Source organism: Electrophorus electricus, chromosome 7 (genome assembly GCF_013358815.1).
Source record: "Electrophorus electricus isolate fEleEle1 chromosome 7, fEleEle1.pri, whole genome shotgun sequence".
In the NCBI taxonomy this organism is placed as follows: domain Eukaryota; kingdom Metazoa; phylum Chordata; class Actinopteri; order Gymnotiformes; family Gymnotidae; genus Electrophorus; species Electrophorus electricus.
In genome coordinates this window covers 18,534,765-18,560,762 of record NC_049541.1, presented here as the reverse complement: position 1 = coordinate 18,560,762, position 25,998 = coordinate 18,534,765, and the positions used below count along the sequence as shown (strand labels likewise).

The 25,998-nt window shown below is 47.6% G+C and overlaps 1 protein-coding gene across 3 annotated transcripts in view; it reads left to right on the top strand.

The window, feature by feature from the left end:
• The first annotated feature begins 13,571 nt into the window (after window positions 1–13,571).
• The window catches only part of kcnd2 (potassium voltage-gated channel, Shal-related subfamily, member 2), a 99,127-nt gene continuing 86,700 nt past the window's right edge, over window positions 13,572–25,998 (top strand). For 2 of the 3 annotated variants that reach the window (XR_004776309.1, XM_027018607.2), the window contains exon 1: window positions 13,572–15,885. Coding sequence is in view for 2 of the 3 variants with exons in the window: in XM_027018607.2 (XP_026874408.1) it covers window positions 14,774–15,885 (1,112 nt within the window). In the remaining variant the exon portion in view is untranslated. The remainder of the gene's footprint in view (window positions 15,886–25,998) is intronic. The other variant, XM_027018606.2, reaches the window with a different exon arrangement.

Here is a 25,998-nt window from a genome sequence, read left to right as displayed (position 1 = left end):
GGGCCAAAATGTTAACAAAGATTTTTTATCTTTTTTTTTTGTTTGTTTGTTTTATATCAGACTGTTTTATCCATACAAATGAATAAACATTTGCAATAAAATATCTTTTGGGACCCTGGAACACACATAAAGTGATTTATTTTCCCTGAGTCTTTTGGTATTGTAAAAATGTCTTTATTTTCAGGTTTCTTTCAATGACCTATGAGTCATTGAAACGCACACACACACATAGTGTGTGTCCCCTACCTGTAAACATACAAGCTGTTTCTAATAAATAGTATTTATTATAGAGCACAAAGGAGAGCGTTTGTGTGTTAGAATATTATGGGTTACATTTGCTATGAAGCTTTATGAGCCTTTAGAGAGGCATCGTAACGATCCAGCCATCAACACAATAATACACTCCTGAAGACATTACACATCTAATGGGAAAGCCAATTTGCAGCACAGATATAACATTCTTCTGCATCTCCTAGACTCTAAAGAGGCTGCATTTAGTTTTATTGGGTAGTTTGTACCATTTCCAAAACCACGCTGAAACACCATTGAGATGGTGTCTGTTTCTGGGAAAAAAATCGGGGGGGAGAACTAAATACTACCTTCATCACTCTTTTTTCCTCTGCTTCATCCCTGCATAGACCATCTGGGAATGAATTAAAAGTGTAGATTAACCAGAGAGATGAACATGTTGAAGAATTGTGGGTAACATCTGCATTTTGTATCAGGTTGCTTTAGGGAGTAAGCAGGGAGCTGTTTGAGGTGCGTGTGGAGGTTTAAAGTGTAAAGTAATCTTTGGTCAAAATAAAATATCTTGTAGACTGTGGAATGCTTGAAAAGGATATAGTTTAACTTGTTTTTGTGGTGATTCTGACAATGTTTAAGCTTCTGTTCAATGACTGGAAGTCCTTGAATTTAAACAACAAAACATACCCAAGCACAAACACACACACACACACACTCTCGCAGTGTGAATGCCTTGTGTCCAAAGGCCTGTGGATGGAAGCCTTCGTCTACGGCTGCGCTGCTCCCCTCATGGCCTTCGCCTTCTCTTCTTTGGCTTTGCTGGATGTGGGAAGCCCAGTCAGCGAGGGGGAGGCTGGCTGAAGCCCCCCGCCACCCCCACGGCCCCTAGAGGGAGGGAGGGAAGGAGAGGGAGCGCGCCGAACGAAACGCCATCGGCGTGTCATTACTCACTCGTCGTCCCAGGTGTCACCTGGGCGGTGTGGGCATCACGCCTGCCACCTGAGAGCTGCCAGGTGCACCACTCCCAAGGCCCCACTGACACCGACAGGTGGAGGGCTGGATCTGGGGGTGGGGGCCACAGAGCGCTGCCGTAACCCCAGCAGGAGCGATCAGCGTGGGGGTCGTCGCGGCCACCGCTGCGTTAAACCACAGAAACCCGACACAGCCCCCGTTCTCTATGGCTGGAGGAAACATCAGGTTCTCACCTGGTGTGTCAGTAGACCTCACCACTGATAAGCACATGCTTAATTGCAGCATCATTTCCTCCTCACATGGACCAATAAAGCTGATTGGTTATTGGTGACGGTGTAATTTCAACAATATTTCCACACCCAAATAGAGAGTTGGCATCTGGCAAACATGCACTGGATAAACTGGCTGTAAGAGTAACTGTAAGAAAAAGTACGTTTCTCCAAACACACTGACAAGACGTCTTATAGGAGAACTTGCTGTATGTCCAACGCTATGTAAAAAGCTTCTGCAACCTTTTAACTCTATCCCACACGTCCCTCTTTCCCCACACCGCCATTCCAAAGAGACGGAGAGAAGGTACTCCGGAGGCCGGGCATAGAGTTTCCTTTTGTTGTTGGCGAGCTGTGATGTTTGAAAAAATGAGTGAATCTGAAACTAATCGCTCGCAGGAACCGTTGGGTAACGGCAGCTGTGGGATAAAGTTTAAACAGGCAGGAGCCTGGTCAGGTTTCACCCTCCATAGTGGGCTAGTGTTGCCTGGGTTTGGAGGGGGGATTATTCCTCTCCCTTTATTTAGCTGGCAACCTTCCATGTCAGCAGATAGTTTCACCTTTTTTCCTTTTTTTCTTTTTTCTCTTTGTTTTTGTCTCTTAGGTTTGGAACAACAATGGTGGAGAAAGAAAGACAGTATCTTCTTTCTTACCTGCATCTTCTCTCTCTCTCTCTCCCTCTCTCTCTCTCTCTCTCTCTCTCTCTCTCTCTCTCTCTCTCTCTCTCTCTCCCTCTCTCTCTCTCTCTCTCTCTCTCTCTCTCTCCCTCTCTCTCTCTCTCTCTCTCCCTCTCTCTCTCTCTCTCTCTCTCTCTCCCTCTCTCTCTCTCTCCCTCTCTCTCTCTCTCTCTCTCTCCCTCTCTCTCTCTCTCTCTCTCCCTCTCTCTCTCTCTCTCTCTCTCTCTCTCTCCCCCTCTCTCCCTCTCTCTCTCTCTCTCTCTCTCTCTCTCTCTCTCCCTCTCCTTCCCTCCATTTCCCATGTCTGCTGATCCACCCTCCTGGCTGGGAGCTGAGAGCCGAGGCTCCCGAGCCAGCGGTCTGCCGCGTACCCACAGCAGGAGCTCCGTCCCCTGGGCTTTCGGAGCTCGGATCAGACCGGGCTCCAAAGACACCCCTAATGACCACGGCTGACCAGCATCAAGTCTTAGCCCACGGCCCTGAGCTATTACCGACACGGAACTGCGAGCGTTTGCCTCTGCGTTGTTCTGCGCATGTTATTTTGGAGGGTTGCAGTGGGTTTCACACAAGGGATCCTTAAATGAAAGCAGTGACAGTGGTCTCGCAGCGGCGCCCACGCGGTGGCTGTTCGCGACGGCCGTGCGACGGGCACCGCGGCGAGGCCTGACGAGCGTGAAATGGAGAAAAGTCGCTCAGAGAGAGAAAGGGAGAGAGGGAATATGGAAGAGAGAGAGAGAGAGAGGTAGATCTGACATCTGCTTAGTTAGCCAGTCAACGTTCAATTATGAAAGTTCATGCTTATGCAAATGTGCGACTTAAAAAGAGCTGAAGGGGAGTGTGTGTGTGTGTGTGTGTGTAAATATATTTGACTTATATTTGAATTATAATATTAAGATGAATGATGAAAGAGTGTATTTTAAAGCAGAAAACAGGGAAAGGAAACTCATGACTGACTCTCAGATATGCTGTTCCTGTAAGACAGAAAGACAGAGAGAGAGATAAAGAGGGATGGAGAGAAGGAAGGATAAAGACAGACTGAGAGATAGGAGGGATGGAGAGAGAGTAGAGAAGGAGAGGTTGAGATCTGTTCTGTTTGTCCGTGTCCAATGCAAGATGATGTAAAGTTGTGTCTTCACAGCCTGCTGCTGAAAACTGGATGTATGTGTGTGTGTTTGTGTGTTCTGTAAAATTAATCTATTCTGTAACTTTTCGGTTTGGACTTAACCTTTACGTGGTGTTTGGGTCTGTGGGACCCGTTTTCAGTGTTTACTAAAAGAGAAATTAATCATTTTTTACTGCAGACTCATTGGTGTTGGCTGATTTTTTGAGGAACACATGAGAGCAGGTTTACACTGAGTGCATGCGGTGCTCCAGCCTACACATTTATATTACATATGTGGTGTGTGGCTCCACCAGACCTGAAGGTAATGACAGTGTGGGATTTGTAGGTGAAAACATGTTAACATGGTGAAAATAAAAGAAATTGGTTTGGACCTACAGTGTGTGTGTGTGTGTGTGTGTGTGTGTGTGTGTGTGTGTGTGTGTGTGTGTGTGTGTGTGTGTGTGTGTGTATCTACGTGTATATATGTATGTACGTGTGTGTGTGTGTGTGTGTGTGTGTGTATCTATGTGTATATATGTATGTACGTGTGTGTGTGTGTGTGTGTGTGTGTTTCAGGTAGCAGTAAGGATCCTACAAGCTCTTTATCTTTTACTCACAGTGTATGTCAGACCCAAGTTTTGTTTTAATACTGCTGTACGTACACACACAGATGCATGCATGCAAACACACACACACATATGCATGCATGCACAGCGGAGGTGTGAAGTTTGCCTCTGAGGGCAGGTTGTTCTCTCTGGCTCTTGGCTCTCAGCTGCAGTGTTTGGGCTCATTAAGGAGTACCGTCCGTCCAGAGGTACCCAGAGAGAAATCACAGCTGCCACGCCAGCTCAGGACTTAGTGGAAGAATAAAAACATAACCACCTCTGTATGAGTACTTGGCCCACATGCTTTTTATGTAGTGTCTGGGTTTTCATGTGTGTTCGTGTGTGTGTGAAGGTAAGTAGCTGACCATGGTAACCAGAGATGTCAGCAGCTGGTTGGAGCTCCCAACTCAGTCCTCTAGCCTCTCTGTCTGGCTGCCTGGACACTGTTCTGCATATACTACCCATAATCCTTCTCTGGACCTGTGAAACATAACATGCCTTTCCTTTACGGCTCATTGGTGTCTCAGAGTCGGTGAGGTCCTGTTTGTGTAAAGGAAATGTGTACGCTGAAGTGTATCCTCTGGAGTTTAATTTGGGGTCAAACTCTGCCAGGTTGCAGCTTTGTCTCATATGATGCACTTAGAAAAAGACAGAGAGAGAGAGAGAGAGAGAGAGAGAGAGAGAGAGAGAGAGAATAGGAATCTGAGAGCTGGTAAGAATTTCTTCAGATGTAAAGGTTTGAAATTGCATTGGGTAGTACGATGCCGTCGAGGATTAAAAGGGCTCAAGTCCAACAATGACTATGGAGGGAAGAAGAGAGCAGCAAGAAAGAGTGAAAGATGAGTAGAGGAGAAAGATAGAGAGAGAATGAGGAAAAAGGAGATAGCAAGAGAGTAAAGGGAGAAAGCGAGAGACAGATGCACAATGCATGGCTGGTGTTCTAAATGAACTGTTAAAAAACATTGTCTCTAAGTTTTAACGTAACGTTTCGATTTGGACTTAACCTTTGCATGGTGTTTGGGTTTACTAAAAGAAAAATGAATCAATTTTTACTGCAGACTCATTGGTGTTGGCTGATTTTTTGAGGAACACATGAGAGAGCAGGTTTACACTGAGTGCATGCGGTGCTCCAGCCTACACATTTATATTACATATGTGGTGTGTGGCTCCACCAGACCTGAAGGTAATGACAGTGTGGGATTTGTAGGTGAAAACATGTTAACATGGTGAAAATAAAAGAAATTGGTTTGGACCTACAGTGTGTGTGTGTGTGTGTGTGTGTGTGTGTGTGTGTGTGAGTGTGTGTGTGTGTGTGTATGTGTGAGTGTGTGTGTGTGTGAGTGTGTATCTACGTGTGCATATGTATGTATGTGTGTGTGTGTGTGTGTGTGTGTTTGTGTATATCTATGTGTGCATATGTATGTACGTGTGTGTGTGTGTTTGTGTATATCTACGTGTGCATATGTATGTATGTGTGTGTGTGTGTGTGTGTGTGCATTCGCGTGTTTGTGCATGTGTGCGCAAATATGAATATATTGTCCAGCTAAAGCAGCACTTTAGCAGGGCAATATATATCTGCCTGCCACAACACAACACAACACATGCACTCACACACACACACACACACACATACACACACACACTGTATTGTTTAGACTTGCTGCGTGTTTCAGAGATTGGCATTATTGCCAAATGTCTTGTGTTTGGTCCCATCACAACCCCCTGCCCCACCCGACACCCCACCCCGCCTCCAGCAGTACACATCTCCACACAGTGTATTATGTCATCAGATCAGCACTCGCACAGTAATTGTGCAGTGAACACTGGAATGCAGGAGATTTTTCCACCAGTCACAAGGAGTTGGGCAAGGCTACAGCCTGAGACCTATACTGATTTACTTCAATGAGCCAGCTGAAAACCTTGACCTGGCCTCACCGTACATGACACCGTGCTCACCTAGTGTTGTGATCACCTCCGAGAGAGCGGGCACAAGACAACCGGAAACCAATCAGCAAAAAAATACTCGTATTCCAGAAAAGACTTAAAAACATTTTGGCTGTAAAGGAACTCATTTGAGAAAACAATGAGAACTATCTTTCAAATATAAAATCCGTCAAATTTGAGATAACAATTGGAATTTGTATTAAACTATTTCTGTGACTGATCCAATTGCACTGTGAGGGACAGACATCCACCTGAGACGCTACATGTGGAGTTTGGTAGAGGTGTTCTCAGGCCTGCAGAGCTGAATCAGGACAGCATCCTCTACTACCAAATATCCAAACAGTAGCAACAACATTTTGGGAACATTTAAAAAGTTATTGACCCCAGATCACTCAGTCCTAAGGCACTGGCCTGCCAGGAGCTGAACGCGGAAAGACATTTCCAAAGCCAGCTGGTCCTGAGGCTCAGTGAGCTGAAACCCACCGATATTACACACCCCAAACAGCCTGAGCACAGCTCCACACTCCCCCAAACAATCAGACCCAGCCAAATTAGAAGTGACGAGAAACAAAAATACATCATGTAGTGGAAAGACTGCAAAAACACAGCACACACTTCAGTGCTGTTTGGCCCGGAGTCAAGACTATTCACCGGCAGCTTATCTGACCACAATCAAAGACAAAACAAATGTTGAAAAACATTGACGTGACCGTGTCCGGCAAACCCTGCACGGCCGCTGAACCTGGCCATCATGGGCAGACCTGCTGCTCAGGGTGGACAGGCCCTGCTCCCACGACCACCTGGGAGCGGTGGAGACAGAGCTGTGTTAACAGAGTGGCCCGAACATGAATCGGAACACAATTAGAAACACATTGTGTAAGAAAGTTTATGCTGACTGCTCCGAGTGTCTAAGTTGCAGTGCCGCGGAAAAACTGCTCTGAGTCCCGGGAGAGGAGAGTGTGCTGATCTTGTCACAGCCTATGAGACAACCAGTAATCCTCTCCCAGCTGATCTCAGTACTGCTGGTTGCTTTGTACTTTATTATCTTCCTACAAATGTACCCTTTCCTGTTTATGTTAATTTGCTTTGGCAGTAATGTAACTTATAAAATTCATGTCAATTGATGAATTGATGAATTTAATTGAACTGAATCGCAAGGGAAGGATAGAGAGAGACAGATAGAGATGGAGAACGAGGCTGACGGAGACACAGAGAGGGAGACAGAGAGACAGGGAAAGAGAGACAAGGAGGGAGACAGACAGACAGAGAGAGAGAGAGAGAGAGAGAGAGGGAGAAGGGAAACAGGAGAAAGTGGAAGGATCTTATACACTGACAAGGAGCTTGGACACAACCGGGCCCTCAGCCCATACTGTCTAGAAGCCAGAGCCTCCGTGTGTGTGTGTGTGTGTGTGTGTGTGTGTGTGTACGGTTGATTGACGTAGCTGTGGTTATTTTGGGCAGTTGCTGCAGCTGTCTTTAAGAGAGGAGAGTGGTGAGCAGTTTAGATAGAGACCTCTGTCAGTGAGACCCCTGCAGATGTCCAACACACACACACACACATGCATGAGAGGGGAATCACACCATTCCATCTTCTCTGTCCTTCTTCAGGTTCTTATGTGTTCTCATAGCCAATTTTATGTGATAGTTGGAGACTAAAAAAAATCAATGTAAAGGTGACACTGAGTGATGAGAGCAGAGAGCTAGGAATGGCTCTAATGCAGCAGCGTTGTGCCTACGCGTGGGTACAAAATGATGTAGTGTACGGGTTCTGTATTCAGTCATTGCTAGTGCTTGTGTGCGGGGGCTAAAGTAAGTGAGCGAGTATGTGTGTGTGTGTGTGTGTGTGTGTGTTGCATTCGAACAGGGCAGGAGTGAGCTCCAGTGCGCAGGCAGATGGCAGTAGTAATGTTGTTGAGAGGTGGTGCTCCACTGTAATTGTACGCCGCACGCTGCATCTGCTTGCTAGTTCAGGGGATGATGGACAGCGAGCTAGCGCCATGTGGTGGAGAATTCCAATACAGACCCCCCCACACACCCCTCCACCACAACCACAGTCACCCCCTGCCTTCACCCCCAGACAGGAACGCAGGGGAAGAGGGTTCAGAATTCCTCTGCTGAAGCAGCTCGACGGGCCGTGAAAGACTGTCGGATGGGGGCCGATCTGGCACGTAAGTCACCGAAATGAGGACGAGCTCTCTTAACGACGGGGGAATTTACTGCTGGGAGCAGACTAACCGGATCCATTCAATATGATGCACATTTCCACGGCATTGTCTTAGAAAGAGCTCTGAAATTAGCTAAAATTAGCCAGACACATTTCCTGACATGGTGTGGAGAATCGACATCGTAATGAAAATTAGCATGCGGCTGTTCTGGTAGAACAGACAGGTTGGAGGTGGACTGAGGTTAACATCCTGACGAGGCGCTGTCTAGTCGCATAATTAGTCATTTTTTTTCTTTCGCCGAAAGTGATTCTCTTTTGTCCATTCCATTCAGCGTGCATTCAAACGGCTGCTCAAATCATTACGCAGCTAGTTGCTTTGATAAAACTTATGAATGGCCTTTTAGTGCCATTCAATGGAGGAATCACTGAAGTCATAAGATGTTTGGCACTTGTCACGAACGCATAGTGCTGAGTGATCAGATTTGGGTCAGACACATAAAAGCAGGTGCACTCACACACTGAGAAGCTGGAGGACAGAACACTACATTTAGCATGCCTGGAGAACAATGAAACGCTTCCAAATAAAACATCCCTAAATCAAAACACACCTCTGCAGGTCTTACCAAGGTAATGACTAAGCATTGCAGCTATTTCTTTTAGGAATGATTTTCTTCCCCCATTCAGACTGGCTTATGCATCTTTTAGCGAACAGTGTAGCATTTTTACCATCTTTTAATCATTTCCTTTTACATCTCCGCAACATTTAGACACCTCTTTCAAGTTTAATCGGAATTTCGTTCTAATTTGGAACAAGCCGGAGAGCTTTTGATCTCCTCGTCGCTCCGGAGTGAGCCCTCAAACGCTTCTCTTCCTGAGACATCTGACTTATCTCTTTTTCCTCTATCCTGTAGGAATCGTGTGCTTCAAACTGAGTGCACACCCTGCCACCACTCAGCATCCGGTGCCAGATCTGAGCTCATTCCCTCTGCCCCGTCCATCTCTTAAAGCGCATCACCCTACACCGAGCGCCACGCTCATCCGGATCCTTCCCCTGCGCGCTGCGCTTTTCTCGTTCAAGTGTTTGCCTTTCCAGGGGCCCACTCAGGTCATGTTTACTCGACTGCCGCGGCTGCAGTAGGAGCCCGTTGTTCGGGGTTGGTACTGCAGAGAGATGGCTGGAAGCTTCCAGGCTTCCACCGGAGACTCACCTCGGGCCGCGGCTCCGCCGGCGTGAACCTTAATGAATGTCTCCGGGAGCCATCCACAGGTGCTGCTCCAGCCCTGCTGCAGGCTTAGGAGAGTCCTCTCAAATTGTGTTACCGCTTGTCATGCTGGGCCCCAGGGATGAGACTCTGGGCCTGTCATGGAGAAGGTACAGGATCTCTCCACTGCACTTTTAAAGCTCACTTTTACGAAACAGGTGTAACCTGATATATGATCTACTTTTAAACCTGGTTAGAGGACACAGGCACATGTCTGACATGACAGGGCTGTCACACCCGCTGAAAGGTTGAAGCCAAAAATTCGACTTTGTCCACAGATATGGAATTCAAACCGATCTGTCACCTAACACAGGCTTCATCCATTGCCCATGTCCCATAATTCCTTTGCATTCAGCAATTAGTAACTGGCAAGGTGTCCTGACTTGCACTATGTAGCACTATTTCCACACGTTGACTGTTAAAATGTGCTAGTTGACTGGTGCATGTACACTCACCCCTCATATTTCTAGTACGTGTAGTATTTGTAGTAGACACTGCAGCCCATCTGTAGCCATAAAGCGTGTGTTAGCTATCCTCCATCTCTTCAGCGGTGAGGTTCTGAGCACAGTTCTGCTGTTACCTGGGTGTGTGTAACTATTGGACCACTCTCAAACCTTCTGTGACGTACAGACTCTGACAGCACTGCTGTGGTTACATCGATGTCACCAGTGAAAGCCACTACCATGCTACTCTCATGCCAGTGTAATTGAGTGATCTGTCCACCATCCAAAAACCATCTGGCCAATGGTGGTTCTGAGGTCAGAAATGGATCAGTATTGACTGGGGTAGAAACGGGCTGATAAACTGTGCATTATAACAGATAATTGTGCTCCAACAAAAAGCACCTATATAACAGATGTATGTAATAAAGTTGCCAAGGTTGGTTCTAGGAAGGACTTTCTAATAAAGTGGATAATGAGCATTCGGATATGATCACAAAGGTCACATCGTGTGTCTGCGTAGTGCATGTCCACAGCGATTGTAACCGTAACTTCAATCATAGCCCATCTGCCCCACACAATGACCCCAACCCAGCTGGATAAAGACAGTGGCTTGTGAAGGGGGGGCCCTGAAGCCCAGACAGCTTGGAGACAAGTGAAGGGAAAGGCCACGATAAGCCTCCTAAAGCCCAAAAATGGATGTGCAAAGGTATCATAAGCCTGTCTGTGGAAAGCAGACTGCGGTCATCCTGCCTGACGGGCTTTCCGCGAGCTTTTACGTCCGATGTGTGGCTCGTTCTGATCCCTGGCAGAACAGGCCAGCACACGGCGCCCTTGCCGCACTCCGGCTGACGTGATGAACGAGCCGTGTGGGGTGTTCGCTCTCAGCAGCAATGTCAGGTATGAAAAATGATGTTATTACAGTCAAACAGCAACCGTGAAGCCTGTCACAAGGGCCTGAATAATATCACCGGTTCTCTTGACGCTCACAGAGCCGTGTGCTGCTCTCTGTTTGGGTCGGATGTGGGACATGGACTGAAGGAATCAGCCTGTGTTAAAATGATAATGCTGTTTGTTCATTGTTATTGGTATGCTGGTTGGGGAAAGATCCTTCAGTAATTTACTTCATCATTCTGTGAATTGGCTTTTAGTGTAAAACATTTCAGTGCAGTGGTTGTAGCATCTGTGCAGCGTGGCCCATGGCCACTCAGAAAAGACCTGCCTGATGTACTGACTTACTGACCCAGAAAACACCTGCCTGATTTACTGATTTACTGACTCAGAAATAACCTGCTCGATGTACTGATTTCTCAGACAGATCTGCCTGATGTACTGATTTGCTCAGACAGACCTGCCTGATGTACTGATTTGCCCAGACACAAAAAACCTTCCTGATATACTGACTCAGACCTGCCTGATGTACTGATTTACTGACTCAGACAGACATGCCTGAGTTACTGCATCACCAGCCATATGGGTCTGGAGCCATGCAGTACTTAAAGCCACTCACCTTCATGCTCTCTCTCTCTCTCTCTCTCTCTCTCTCTCTCTCTCTCTCTCTGACACACACACACACACACACCCACACTCACACACACCCACACACACACACGCACGCACATGCACACACGCACACACATGCACTCACCCGCACGCACTCACACGCACGCAAACGCACACACATGCACATACACACACACACACACACACACACACATACTCACACTCACACACACGCAAACTCACGCACACACACACGCGTGCACACCCACACACACACACACCCACACTCACACACACATACTCACACACACACACATACTCACACTCACACACACACACTCACACATACACACACACACGCACGCACACTCATGCACACACACACACACGTGCACACACGTGCACACACGCACACACACAAACACAGGTCCATCTTCTTGACATGCTTCTTTCACGGCAGTCATCTCAAAACTGCTTTCAATCTGAGCTTAAAGCTTATTGATTAGTGCAGTGAGGAGGGGAGAGTGCTCCAGAGACAGACAGACAGACTGGCAGGCAGACGGACAGACAGACAAACAGACAGACAGACAGACAGACAGACAGATAAACAGAGTGCTTTGAATGATTCTTTAAGATCCTTTTCTATATATTTATATGCAAAACGTTTGTCTAGGCACATTTTTCAGTGGCAGGGATCACTTAGGATTCATTTAGTTAGAAACAGATTGGCTTAGTGTTCATTACAGATGCTACAAGCCTTGTAGATGACGGGGCCATTAACCAAAATCCATCACTACCTTCTCGGCTGAAGAAAGTCTTCAGTCATAGCTGAAGAAGAAAGTTTCAGCCTCTGTTGTAGGTTAACACACAGTGAGCTTTCGCATATGTATGTAGGCTTCAGCCTGCGGGACTGAAATAGATTTACCGGTAACCATGGTGACACCATTGGCTGTCATATTTTGGCACGACTTCGTCGACAACCCGAGGTAGAGGGAAGCGCTAAACAAAGGCATTTCAAAACAAGGGACTAGAGCATAGCGCTATTCTGGCTCATTTAATAAATACCATCAAATTTGTGGTCACGGGTAAATGCAGTTATGAAATAAAGTCACAAGGATCTAAAATTAATTATGTTTTTGTTGCCCCATATTTTTATTACAACTTGCTTTTTTTTGTGAAGGTAAAGATGAGCAATTACCACATTTACAAAAGGGTCGTACTAAAGCACATTATGTTATCTTCACGTTGAGGTGAAGCTATAGCAAAAATCAATTTAGCGGAGCTTTACAAAGAGGCCTTGCTGTGCACAACTACTCTGCATAGGGACGCTGTCCATGGTCCTGAATTCCCTCTCTCTCTCTCTCTCTCTCTCTCTCTCGCACACACACACACACACACACACACACACACACACACACACGGATTCCCCGGTGGTGTCTGTGTCTAAATCGGGAGGCAGTGGAGGCTGGAGATAATTCATTAAGGGTGCCCTGCACACAACCACGCATTGCGCCTTGGAATAGGCCTAGCGCGTTTGTCCTGGAGCACGCGCCTGTGGGTCATCTTAGAGTGGGGCGAGAATGAAAAGACTGCCTCGCTGGACGAATGTACGCAAAATCACGAAAGTCTCAAGTCAGTCACACGTGAGTATGTTGGAATGTTTTCACAAATCCGCCCGGATGAGCGATATCCTCTAGGTTACTACTTGTAATTAAAACTTGACCCTTTAGTTTCAGTGCTGCGCTGTTTTAGATTGAGAGGCTGTACTTGCAGCCTTTAAATGTATGTTCTAAAGGTAATCTGTTGCCTACATGAAGCAACAGTACACAAAAACCAACACAAGACAGGTAGCGATGTGGAGGCAGTGCACTGGTACGAAAGGACCCAAATATGTGCTCTCTAGGTGGGCTGAATAATTCCATGACGCATTCAAGTGTGAGTGGGGAATAGAATGGGAAAGATCCAATCTTTATTTTTTTTATTTATTTTTTACTGTGGATTATATTTGGATATTTATTGATATTTCTGCATATTTTTGTTTATAGTGCAGCAATATGGCTTGAATGCGTGAAATGGATCTTCTCGGACAGTGCAAAGCCGTAGCCCATCACCCGAATGAGCTTTTTGCATCTTTCATTCAGCACTGACAGCGCGCACTGCACCGCGCGCCTGCCCGCGCCTCCGCTGAAAGCTGTGTCTCCATCTAGCGGCCCTGCATCTGCGCACGTGTCAGCGGCAAAAGGACGAATCGACGTCTCGCGCCACGGAAATATCCGCACTCCCTACGCTTCCCAATAGCCTTTTAGCTCAGGTTACGTATTATCATGACGTGTTACCTTTTTTCTTTTTTCTTTTTTTTGCATTCCTCTTTTTTACTGTGCATCACGGTTTGAATTTGAAAGATGCAAATAACTTTGAACCCCCCTGTGTTTCCATCTTTTTCTTTCCATAAAGTCACATAGATTGCTTCGTACGTTCCATAAGTGAAATTTAACACGCTTACAGTTCAGCCGGTTCAAGAGGGTCCTTGTAGCTCGATTTCATCTATATGAGTTAACCGCTGCCAAGAGCACGTGACTCGCCTCCGATGCGCCGCGAGAGGAACTTGGGCTCTACCGCAGACGCATATCTCTCCACCGGAGTCTCCAGGAGGGGAGGCGGAGGACGTAACTTCAACCGAATCATTTGTTGCTGTCCGGCATCGAACCCAGCCCGGAGCCGCTTTGCTCCCTTTTCTTTGCATGTCGGTGTTTGCAATAGTTTGTATTTTTTTCCCCCTTCTTTTTTGTACAGGCTTGGGGTAAATTGAGCAGAAGCGAACGAGTGAACAGGGAGAAAAAGGCTTTCGGTTTTTCCCCCCTCGGTTACACACTGAATACACTCTTGAAAGGCTGATCTCGCCGCGCAGTGAACGGACCGCTGTGACGCGTTACCGGAGAGTGTACCGTACCGGCTGTGTTCTGCCCGACTAAAGGCATGCCCCGGGCGCTTGCGACGGATTGTTGCGCCTGCATCGTCGCCCGAAACTAGCTGAGCACTGAACTTGTTGCTGTAAGTATCTCTGGTGACTACGGGGATAAAATTTAGGATACTTTTTATACCCTGTCCGTTTAGCGCCAGGGATACGACGGCGAGTGCTCGAGGACTGCAATCCATGTCCAGTACTTTAGGCATTTCTGCTTTTGAGCACAAGCATATTTACGCGGATGTAAGCGGAATATCCTAGAACATCCGGAAAAGTGGCAAATTCGTTTGATATTTCCGGCGCCGCTCGTGGCTGAGCAGAGAAAGCCTTTGTTTTACGCGCGCATGCAAATCTCTCTTTTTTTTTCTTATTTCTCTTTCCTCAGTTTTTCGAATTTAATGCAGTCTGCCGGTCCAAAACACATTTGGCTGGGTACCGCTATTACTTACGGAATTTGCTAGACGGGGCACCGCGTTGTGTGAACTTTGAGACTAGCGGGTTTTTTTTTTTTTTTGCGCGTGTGTGCTTTGTCCTCAGATGTCCATCCGCTGCGTCGTGGATCTGTGAGTGCGTGCGGAAGCATCGATTGCGCGTCATTTGGAACAGCTTAGCGCGCGCGGGGTCACCATGGCGGCCGGCGTCGCAGCATGGCTCCCCTTCGCCCGGGCCGCAGCCATAGGATGGATGCCCGTGGCCAGCGCCCCGATGCCCGCCCCGCCGCGGGACAAGCGGCGGACGCAGGACGGCCTGATCATTCTGAACGTGAGCGGTACGAAGTTCCAGACGTGGAGGAACACGCTGGAGAGGTACCCGGACACGCTGCTGGGCAGCACAGAGCGCGACTTCTTTTACCACGAGGAGACCAACGAGTACTTTTTCGACCGCGACCCCGACATCTTCCGGCACATCCTCAACTTCTATCGCACGGGCAAGCTGCACTACCCGCGCCACGAGTGCATCTCGGCGTACGACGAGGAGCTGGCCTTCTTCGGCATCATCCCGGAGATCATCGGCGACTGCTGCTACGAAGAGTACAAGGACCGGCGGCGGGAGAATGCCGAGCGCATCCAGGACGACGAGGACAACGACAACAGCAACGATCTGGTGCTGCCCGAAATGTCCTTCCGTGAATCCATGTGGCGCGCCTTCGAGAACCCGCACACCAGCACTATGGCACTGGTGTTCTACTATGTCACGGGCTTCTTCATCGCCGTGTCCGTCATGGCCAACGTGGTGGAGACGGTGCCGTGCGGCTCCTCCTTCAACCGGCTGAAGGACGTCTCGTGCGGGGAGCGCTACGCCCTTGCCTTCTTCTGCCTGGACACGGCGTGTGTCATGATCTTCACCGTGGAGTACTTGCTGCGCCTCATCGCTGCACCCAGCCGATACAAGTTCGTGAAGAGCGTGATGAGCATCATCGACGTGGTGGCCATCCTGCCCTACTACATCGGCCTGGTCATGACGGACAACGAGGATGTGAGCGGCGCCTTCGTCACGCTGCGCGTCTTCCGCGTCTTTCGGATTTTCAAGTTCTCGCGCCACTCGGCTGGCCTGCGCATCCTGGGCTACACGCTGAAGAGCTGCGCCTCGGAGCTGGGCTTCCTCCTCTTCTCCCTCACCATGGCCATCATCATCTTCGCCACCGTCATGTTCTATGCCGAGAAGGGCTCCAACTCCAGCAAGTTCACCAGTATTCCCGCCGCCTTCTGGTACACCATCGTCACCATGACGACCCTGGGGTAAGTGCCCATCCTTATGGATCAGTGTCACTCTGTTCCTGGCATTCCTACACCAACAATCTGTGCTGTGGTTGTGGGTGATGTGAGTGAGAACCGAATGAACCAAATTTCACTAATACCACAGGACCTCATCTTAATGCTGCCCAGAGTTCAAAGTTCAAAATAATGTCTGTAACGAGTCTTTAACGTAGAATGTACACTAAGGGCAGGGAAGAGATAAAAAAAATTGATATGATTTTGATACATGCACAAATGCGCACACACACACACACACACCTCACACTGTTCGGATGCAGTTCAGTGCACAAAAAAAAAATTTTTCTTCCGTACATTTCTCCACTAAAGACTTTATCTTGTGACACTTGTAGCAGCAGCACAACAGCAAACTCACACATCGTCACAGAGCTGCATGGAAGGCCACTGGTGTAGCTCTAACAGGACACCGCGCTCCATCAAATTACAGTACTGCATCCCCTTTGATACGTACTACGTATGTACATTAGTTCACTTACCCAGTGATGGGGTCTGCCTTCCCCGGTCACTCCCTGCACCCCGCTGCTGTCGCCGCACCGGGCACGCCGGGCGCTGCTCCCGGGACGACTCAGGTGCGAGGCGTTCGGCAGAGCTGTAATCAAACCACACACAAATGGCGCCGTGATCAGCAGAGCGTTTGAAGCGCGGCAGGGTGGCGGCACGCCCGGGCCAAGCCGATAGTCTGCAGATAACGGGTCAGCAGACTATAAGTCTCATTTAAAGCTTTTGGTTTTTAAGTCCTTCGGGGAGGCTTTGGGCAGATTTGTCACGTCGCTTTGCGCTTTTCCCGCCCTTATGTCTGGCTTTCTCTGCTGTCTCTCTTTCATCTCGCTGCCGTTACTGTCCTATTGTCGTCACGTCCGTGTTTCGTGTGAAATATGCTGCCCTCCGACAGAGTCAGAGGCGCTCTGGTCCTTGGTGGGCCGAGCGCATAGTCGAATAATCAAAGAATGGAAGAGCGAGAGAGACAGAGGACGAGTGTTGGAATCTGAGGGTGAGAATGAAAGGATGAGGATGAAAGAAGAAGGCACGGAGAGACCGTTCTGGGGGAAGGACAGGAACGGCACGTCTGGATGCGCCTTCTGGGTTTTTCGAGCCCTTCTCGGCTGTCGCACAGGGTGGCGTGAGTACAGGAAACACAGCCCAGGTCCTGCGCTCGGCACCGAGCTAATGGCCGGGTTCTGTGGGCGTTCGGATGGATGGTTGTGTTTCTGGGGAAGGGGAGCTGACTCACTCGCTGGTAACGGACTGTGTCTCCTTAACAGCCCTGCAGCAGCAGAGAGTCTTTGCACCACGACCCTTCCTTTCATCTCTGGCCTGGGCCTGCCGGGGCAGAGGCCACGCAAATGAGAGCCCCGAGGGTGCCCGGCGCGAGGGACGCCCACCCCGGGCGCGGAATCTCGAGACGCCCGCAGGCGCGGCAACCTGCTGCATGCTCCTATTTAGCCTCATAAAAGCAGATCTGCTCGGGGTTGGAAAACCGAGACGGGTCTTCTTATCGGCTCCTCACTGTCTCCTCGTTTCTCACAACTCCCTTGGACTGGCTCTTGTAGGCCTCCTTAGAGGAGCATGATCAGACCCATTGAAAAGTGTAGTGTCCTTAATGGCAAATACAGCCATCAGTGTCCTCTTCTCAGACTTAATCCATTCAATCCACAGCAGTGGCTGTGCGTGTCCCGAGTGGCGAGGAAGCTACTCTGGGACGTGGGTTGGAACGGCATGCGACCGCTTGGACGCCGCTGTAGATTTAAGCCCGGCCCTCGCTCGCTTCCGGCCGCTTGGCTACCGTGTGCGCTGTATTTACCGAGTGCCGTTAGAACACGAAAACTAAAAGCACCCAAAGCAAGCATTCGGCTTGCAGGGGAAGTGGGTGGAGGTCTATTGGACCTCGATGGAGAGCCGTTGAGCTGGCCCAGTGTTGCCGTGTTCGGTGTGCTGTGGCCTGGTTGAGTAACGCAGACTTGTTCAGGTCTGTGCTCCCCTGAAAACACTCCCGCACACTCACCAGTCATGCTGGTCTGCCCAGTTTGCTCCTGGATCAAGCCAGGCTCTTATCTCTGCCTGTCCAAAAACCTGTTGCTAGGTCCACAGCTTGCATTAAAGAGCTTTGCATCCACATCGCCTCACCCTGTTGCTGTGGCCATGTGAAATGGAGGACATGGCCACAGGATGATGTGACTTTAGCTTTCTTTAATTGAGACTGTCCTTGGGATCTCTGGAACGCGCCCAATGTCATGTTCTCAGCCATGTCTTATGCTAGAGGTTCGTGTGCGGCATATGGCACCGGTCGTGGTGGCATGCCCCTTAAAGGACCGTCAAGACTGACCCCACGCCTGCCAGCAAGCTGCTTTCAGCGTCTTGGCCCACTGCGTCCACTCCTGTTGAATGGGTTCATTGGGTATGGGGGTCTCATGTACAGATCTGGCACAGACTCTTGCTAATGGACTCATTTCTGGCCACGGCCAAGTCAACCCAGCTCAATTAAATTATCGCCATTTTAATTGGCTTATTCACTGTCAAACGGCATCTATTAGGCAAGCAGCTGTCAGAGCTAAAGACATGCAGAGGGGAGCGAGAGAGAGAGAGAGAGAGAGAGAGAGAGAGAGAGAGAGAGGTGAAAGGTGAAAGCGAGCAATGCATTAAATGTAAGTGCGTCGGCTGCAGTGAGTATCCATTTTATATTAAATGCCAGCAGTTTCTGTCCTATAGCCACCAGTGGTTATACAGACCACAGTGGTTCATCCTACCCCCCCCCCTCTCTCTCTCTCTCCCTCTCGCGTTATCATTGTCTCTTTCCATAGTCTTTTACTATCCCTCCACTGCAGGGTTCATAAACTGGCATAATTAAGGTAAATTACAGAGACAGCCATAAACGCCCTAATGGAGTTGAGTGGAGAGTTCATCCAACCCTTATTAAGTATCTTTCCCTGGATCAGCGTCGGCCACCAACTGTTCCTCAGCTCTCCATCTCGGCCTAGCTCAAGACTACCGACCTGGCCTTTGGTCACGCCGGAGGCCGGGGGGTGAGCTGGTGGGTGTGGCCCTGTAGCCAGTCTCCGCGGGGGCTGCCAGGGAACTCCGTCAGGATCGCACGCGCCCGGGTCAACGGGAACGCCGAGCTCCTGAGAGGCGATACAAAGCATCAGGGTTGTGGTGGCTGGTAGCGCTGCATGATACTGGAAAAAACTGACATTGCAAGAATTTTTTTCTGCATTATATATTGCGATATATTAAAGAAATACAGGCATTTTCATCAGATTTCACTGAAGGTCAATGATCCAACACGTCATGATATTAATGATGCGTGTTTCTTACCCTGAATAAGGGGATCGTTTGGGAATGACGAAGGAGGGGATTAGAAAGGCCACGAGAGTACAGGAAGCTGTACCTTTGGTTAAAACAGAGCATCTAAGGACGCTTCAATATCACACGAGGGAATTAGCATGAGTGACACAATGGGTCATTTAACATTTTATTTCAGAATTAAAACCTCTTTAAAGTAGTAAACATGATTAATACAAAACTATACAAATAACAGAAAACAGATTGTAAGTTGCAAACAGTTGCAAACTTACAAGTTGCAAACAGCAAAATCAAGTTGCAAACAGCGACCTTTCCGTTGAAAAATTATGAATTACTTTTTGCTATAATAATAAAGTGGATGGTCAGACGTATGTAGAGTTCGTTATAGCTGCACAATCCTCCACTTGCGATAGCTCCGTTTGCGCCTGCGCTTCTACAGCTCTGATGAGAATTTGAGAAGAACACGCGTCTTGTTATTACAGACCGCTTGGCAAGCGACCTGATCGTGCTGTTACAACCCTCTTTGATAACTGACATGGCACCATGTCTTTCTCGAGGTGGAAAGTTATTGCGTCAGTTATTTCTCTCTGTCGTTTGAAACTTTTTTCATATGGTGAAACACTGGCAAAGGCATCCGATCGAGGTTTTTTTTAGAATCCAGATCTGACTGCACTCGTCATACAGACTCGCGTGGTGCCGATGCGAACGGTCACATTAACCGTGACGCCTGGTGTTGTGCCAACAACCGCAAGACACTGTCGAGAAACGACCTGTTTTTGGACAACATTTTGGACTTTTTTTAGTCAAAATAATTTCATACATCTGGCACTGATTTTATTCTTGCAACAAAACCGCTCATTTCCAGATTGTGGTGAATGAGTGTGTCTTTGGTTGATGGTCAGAAATGATCGGATGTACCGCCAATCTACACGGGAGTAAACTCAACCTTGTTGTCCCGCTTCCTCCCCACTAACCTGCCTCTGCTTCTCCTGCTTCGCCCGCCGTGTTTTGCTTGTCTTGTTACGGGTCATTCTGGACGTATGCCGCGGTTTGCCCGCCTGTTTAGTTCCATTCTCTGGCTTGCCAGAGAATGTGCAGTTCGTGTTTCGCCCTCACTAAACGTCGCTCTTCTCAGCGTTTGCAGAACGTCTTTCATGTGCGCGTTTCTACAACCAGCCTGCCTCCGACCACATATTGGCCAGATATAATCTGCCGCTGGTAGATGTGTAATGGAAAATGAGAACAGTGCGAATTTTACTTTTGTGTCAAGTAGCAAAAAAGTTATAGCATGACGTGTTTGAATCAGCTTTCAGAGACGTTGCACGTCATTGCAAAAAAAAAAAATAGAAATTAAAAAAATCGCAAGTCCTGCAGTGTGACATCGCGCTGCTAAAACGATATATTATGCAGCCCTAGTGGTAGAGTCTGGGGTGAGGGGCATGAAAGGGGTTCGTCAGGGTGTCTGCGAGCCGCCCTGGCGTGGGATTACCCTCATTAGCACGGCCTGATCTGCCAGTGCATGCTGCATCGCCGCTTCCAAGAATGCCAGTAACGACAGCTGTATTATTGATGACCTCCTCTCTGCTGCTCGTGTCCTGACACACACCCAAGCACACCAAGGCCGGCGGTTCCTTCCTGTAGAAACTCGAACATGAAAGAATTTAAATAGATCCAATTAGCGAGCGCTTAGCCGGCGCCAAACGCCCGACCCTGGATTACAGCTGGTTCGTGCATGCGTCTTTTCAGAGCTGGCTGACTGGAGCGTTGCATCGCTTTAGCGCGATCGCACGGCAGCACAAGGGAATGTGAGCGTCTGAGCGTCTGTGCTGCGCTGAGTGGCTGCGGGCTGGTGTGGAAGTAGATGAGTTCAGGGTTATATATGAAGGATTTGCACATTAGCTCGCGCATCGTGAAACAAAGAGTGTATAATGAAGTAATTAAAGTCCTTTTGTCATGTGCAATAACCCCTGCGGAGCTCATGTGAGACTGCAGGAATCTACGCCCATATCGCTCCCTTACCATCATCTAGCGTTGAGGAGCTAATTGGACTCCTCCTTGGACTCCCCTCGCTCTCATCTTTCTCTCTCTCTCTCTCTCTCTCTCTCTCTCTCTCCCCTTTTTCTTTCTGTCACATTGTTTAAATAGGTTTAAATGTGTGGAGAAGAGAAAACACCCAATCACAGCTCAAATGAACCTCACCGTTGGAGGGTGATGCCTTTGTGCCTTCGCGTGCCCTCTGCACCGTGAGAAGGAGCCTGTGTGTGAGTACAGGCTGACACCCGTCCGTGGGCAGCCCCTGCCTCTCTGCCGGACCCCAGCACACACCATCCCCGGCAGGCTGTATGTGCTGCGCACGCTGCCAAATGCTATCGCTGCACGGCGTTAGCACTCGTAGCGCCATGGCGATGGGTGATGAGCTGGTACAGCAGTGTTGCTGGCCTTTGTACACATCTCAGTTTCACTAGTGGTATGACTTCACACTAGTATCCAGACAGCAGTCCTCCTGTGGTTATAACGGCTCGGAGGACGGCTCATATCAGCTGTGCATGGAAATGGCTCAATGGTGAACTCTGACTGTATGCCTCTACAAGGCTGCCGATTCTAATCATGCAGTGGAGTGTAAATAATAAACGTTTTGGATGTGTCTCGTAATATCCGTAATGAAAACAGTTTTGTTTTCCACTGTCCTGGTTTAACACAGGGATTTTTGGACTGGCTGTTGTCATGGAGGTTTAGTGGTGCCTTGAGCTGCATCCTGAGTGCAATAATTGATTCCTGAATGCAGTCCAAGTCTGGTCTTAATGCATGTCAGGGAAACATACCTCTGAGTCAAAACATTAATCCTCGCAACAGCCAAAGGACAATATAAAAGTCCTAAATGAGTTTTAATGTCATCACAGTTTTTCAATCAAAATAACTAAAAGCCTTACTGAGGAGATATATAGGCCTGGAGCTGATGTTGGTACCCAACGCCAGTGTGCATGTGGGCACAAGCTGAATTCGTCATTTTTGCTATAAATGAAAAGACTGTGTCCCCTAGGCAAGCTGCTCCTACAAACTAACAATCTAAAAGCAAATCTCTGTGTATACATCAATAACTGGGATGCTAGATATTTTGAATTAACAACACAATCACTGATACGTAGTGTGGACATGGGTAGGTGGGGCAGAATTTTGGTTTGGACCACAGATGTGTCAGGAAGAGTCCAAGATGGCCCTGAGCCATGGGGAAGACTGGGTAAAGAGAGAAGCAGTTGTACCAGTCAGACTGAATTCAGTCTGCAAATTTGCAAATCTGGAGTGCACAGCCATTGGGAATGTTCTTGGAGTGCACAGCCATTGGGAATGTTCTTGGAGTGCACAGCCATTGGGAATGTTCTTGGAGTGCACAGCCATTGGGAATGTTCTTGGGAGTACACAGCCAGTGGGAATGTTCTTGGGAGTGCACAGCCAGTGGGAATGTTCTTGGGAGTGCACAGCCATTGGGAATGTTCTTGGAATGCACAGCCATTGGGAATGTTCTTGGAGTGCACAGCCAGTGGGAATGTCTTTGGAGTGCACAACCAGTAGGAATGTCCTTGGAGTGCACAGCCAGTGGGAATGTTCTTGGAATGCACATCCAGTGGGAATGCTCTATTTAGGTTTGAGGATAAAACTGCAAAGATGTCCAGAAGATTATCCTCTTTGCCTTGAGAAAGCTCTTCCTGTCATTTTGTACCATAAGAAATATTTATTCAATTCATATTAACTGCAGCCTTGCTCATCCTTTCCACAGTTTGCTCAGCATCTCACTATGTGTCTGCAATACACTCTAGCAGCAGAAAATCAGCATCACATAGTCAGAATATCAGTATTACATAGAATATCAGTATTATATAGTCAGAATATCAGTATTATATAGTCAGAATATCAGCAATATGTAGTCGGAATATCAGTATTATATAGTCAGAATATCAGCATTATATAGTCAGAATATCAGTATTACATAGAATATCAGTATTATATAGTCAGAATATCAGCATTACATAGTCAGAATATCAGCATTATTTAGTCAGAATATCAGCATTACATAGTCAGAATATCAGCATTACATAGTCAGAATATCAGCAATATGTAGTCAGAATATCAGCAATATGTAGTCAGAATATCAGTATTACATAGTCAGAATATCAGCATTATTTAGTCAGAATATCAGCATTATTTAGTCAGAATATCAGCATTATTTAGTCAGAATATCAGCATTATTTAGTCAGAATATCAGCATTACATAGTCAGAATATCAGCATTACATAGACTATCAGTGTTACATAGTCAGAATATCAGCACTTTGAGCTCTTGCACCATGTTCTTCGTTTGTGTGTGTGTATGTGTGTGTGTGTATGTGTGTGTGCGCTTGTGTGTGCGTGCTCGGGCATGTATTCTGGCTCTGCCTCTGACACACAGACACATGAAAGGCAACTGTAACACAAAAGGCAACTGTAACACACCTTTAGGGGACCTTTATTTAACCTAACATTTACATAACCTCTGTTAGTGTGTGTGTGTGTGTGTGTGTGTGTGTGTGTGTGTGTGTGTGTGCGTGTGTGTGTGTGTGTGTGGCTGGGCAGTGGAAGAACTTGGCAGCACTAGGCAGACCCAGACTTCCTAAGGTCACTGGACACTGTATTCCACCCACTCTCCACAGAGGCAGAGAGACCTAGATCCTTAAAACCGTGTGTGTATGTGTGTGTGTGTTTGCGCACACGTTTCATCTCCTCCTGCATGACTGTCCTAGGCTTTACGGGACTACCTGGACTAACTGATTCTGCTTCATTCTGCTTCCGTTCTGTCCATCACTCCACAGATAAGGAATGAATGTAAACAGGATGTGCATGCAGGAGAGTGCAGGACCAGGGTGGAGCCCTCGAGGCTCAGACTCCTGCGGGGCCGACGCGCTTTTACAAGCTTTAATAACCGCCTGTAACGGGGGGTTTCAGAAAATGGACTAATGAGCAGGAAGAAGTGTGTGTGTGGAGGGGGAATGATGTCACATTTTGGCTGTTATGTGGATTCAGTTTTTCATTAGGATGTCTGAATGGAAAGAACTGGACAGAGAGAGAGAGAGAGGCAGGGTCAGAGAGGAAGGAGGAGAAAGAGGGAGAGTTCACTGTTAATCAAGATGAACGGTATTTAATGTGAGCAGGAATGGCTGTGGTCAGTCTCGGTCTGGCTTCCTCCAGCGTACATCGATTAAGTCTCAGTAGGAACTACACACAGAGTCCTGAAGCAGAGAGGCTAGCTCCACTACAACGGCGCAGTCTTGGGAAGAGACGAGCCAGACATGCTGAGAATAAACGGGCATGTCCTACCTACAGCACTGTGTGTGTGTGTGTGTGGCTTCACTCTATTTAGTACGTTTGACCTATTTTAGAAATATTCTTGGACAAGGATGTAGAAAGAGAATGGCGTGAGAAAAATAGAACTCATCTGTGCGCTTCCGTATTTATTCAGGGGTTACCTCACGTGGATATCAGCTAACGTGACATTATGAGCATCCAAAGATACAGTCAGTAGAAACATACGTGTTTCCATCTGGGAGTTTTGTTTAACCTGCGTGCTCGTCCTGGGAACGTGTCCTGTTAGCGTGTCTTCAGAGATCAGAGGTCTTCCGGGCTTCCAGTGTGCTCTGTGCACACCAGTCTGTTCAGCATCACCCTCAAGGTGAACCTGCTCGGCTGCCTGTTTGTTGATCTTTGTGATTTGGGCTCAAATGGAGTGAATCAGTGGCAGGACATTGTGTAACCATTGCAAGTCAGGCAGAACACACACACAAACACATACACACACACACACAGCCATTAGTAGACCTAAGACTCATGGCTTACTTTAAAAGGATGCATTGGCAGGTTCCATTTTAGATCCAAAGCTTAAGGACTGTAGCCGTGTGGTCACATGCGTTTATTTTTGCATCTTCCCAGGATGTCAGGAGTTTTTTTCAAGAGTATTTTACCAGGAATATATTGTCAGGAGTGTTTTGTCAGGAGTGATTTGTCAGGAGTATTGTTTCAGGAGTATTTTGTGTGGAGTATTGTGTCAGGAGTATTTTGCCTGGAGTATTTCATCTAGAGTATTTTGTGTGGACTATTTTGTCAGGAGCATTTTGTGTGGAGTATTGTGTCAGCAGTATTTTGGGTGGAGTATTGTGTCAGCGGTATTTTGTGTGGAGTATTGTGTCAGCGGTATTTTGTGTGGAGTATTGTGTCAGCGGTATTTTGTGTGGAGTATTGTGTCAGCAGTATTTTGTGTGGAGTATTGTGTCAGCAGTGTTTTGTGTGGAGTATTGTCAGCAGCGTTTTGTGAGGAGTATTGTGTCAGGAGTATTTTGTGTGGAGTATTGTGTCAGGAGTATTTTGTGTGGAGTATTGTGTCAGGAGTATTTTGTGTGGAGTATTGTCAGCAGTGTTTTGTGTGGAGTATTGTGTGGAGTATTTTGATGGTCCAAAGTGCTCTTTTTGTACAGGTTTTGGTCTATTTTAATGCCTTTTAAGAAACAGTGACTTTTCAGCCGGATATTATGATCCATTTTAATAGAATAACAAAACAGTGACATGCTACTGCAGTGAATCCAGCTGGTAGCAATTATCTTATATGAACCAGTCATTTCAAATCCAGTTTAATGCAGTTTCCAGTCTCTTGCATGTGAAGAAGGTTTTGCTCAGTGCCCAAAGCCTCTCTGTCTGGCCAGGCAGTGGGTGGTTTACACTACTTTTTCTACAGATTCACTCTTTTACATGATTG